The sequence below is a fragment of the Eurypyga helias genome, unplaced genomic scaffold, assembly GCF_000690775.1.
Source record: "Eurypyga helias isolate BGI_N326 unplaced genomic scaffold, ASM69077v1 scaffold21859, whole genome shotgun sequence".
NCBI classification, from domain to species: Eukaryota; Metazoa; Chordata; class Aves; order Eurypygiformes; family Eurypygidae; genus Eurypyga; species Eurypyga helias.
In genome coordinates, this window is record NW_010271722.1 from 645 (window position 1) to 1,076 (window position 432).

The 432-nt window shown below is 63.7% G+C and overlaps 1 protein-coding gene across 1 annotated transcript in view; it reads right to left on the reverse strand.

Annotated features, from left to right (window-relative positions):
• Positions 1-432, reverse strand: part of HM13 (histocompatibility (minor) 13) — an 8,858-nt gene that overhangs the window by 512 nt on the left and 7,914 nt on the right. Inside the window, 1 exon segment of the mRNA XM_010158922.1 lies at positions 101-203. Within this exon segment, the coding sequence (XP_010157224.1) occupies positions 101-203 (103 nt within the window).

Sequence of the window (432 nt, forward strand, 5' to 3'; positions counted from 1 at the left end):
GGAAAAGCAAAGCCAAGAGGAGGAAGGCATCTACTTTTCCCTGGCACGACGCAGGAAGCTCGTGGCACGCGCTGGCGGGAGGCAGCGTGGCAGAGCTCACCTGGGCGTGCTTGAAGATGTGCATGATGAAGATGGTCAGGCCCAGCCCGAAGATGTAGGCCACAAAGCTGGTGTAGAAATACGTGTGCGTGTTCTTCTTCAAGCTGTGGGAAAAGGGAGCAGAGCCCAGTGACCTCGGGTCTGGATCGCCGGGGGTTGGAAAGGAGCCGGCCCGGCACGCTCAGCCATCTCCCACCGCGCCGGGGCACGGGCAGAGCACCGACTGGCACCAGCGCAGCCCCCGTTCCCGTGGGAGCAGTGAGGATGGGGTGCCAGCCAGGCAAGGGGCTGGGGAAGGGAAGGAGGAGCATGATCCCGCTGCTGGATGGCTGC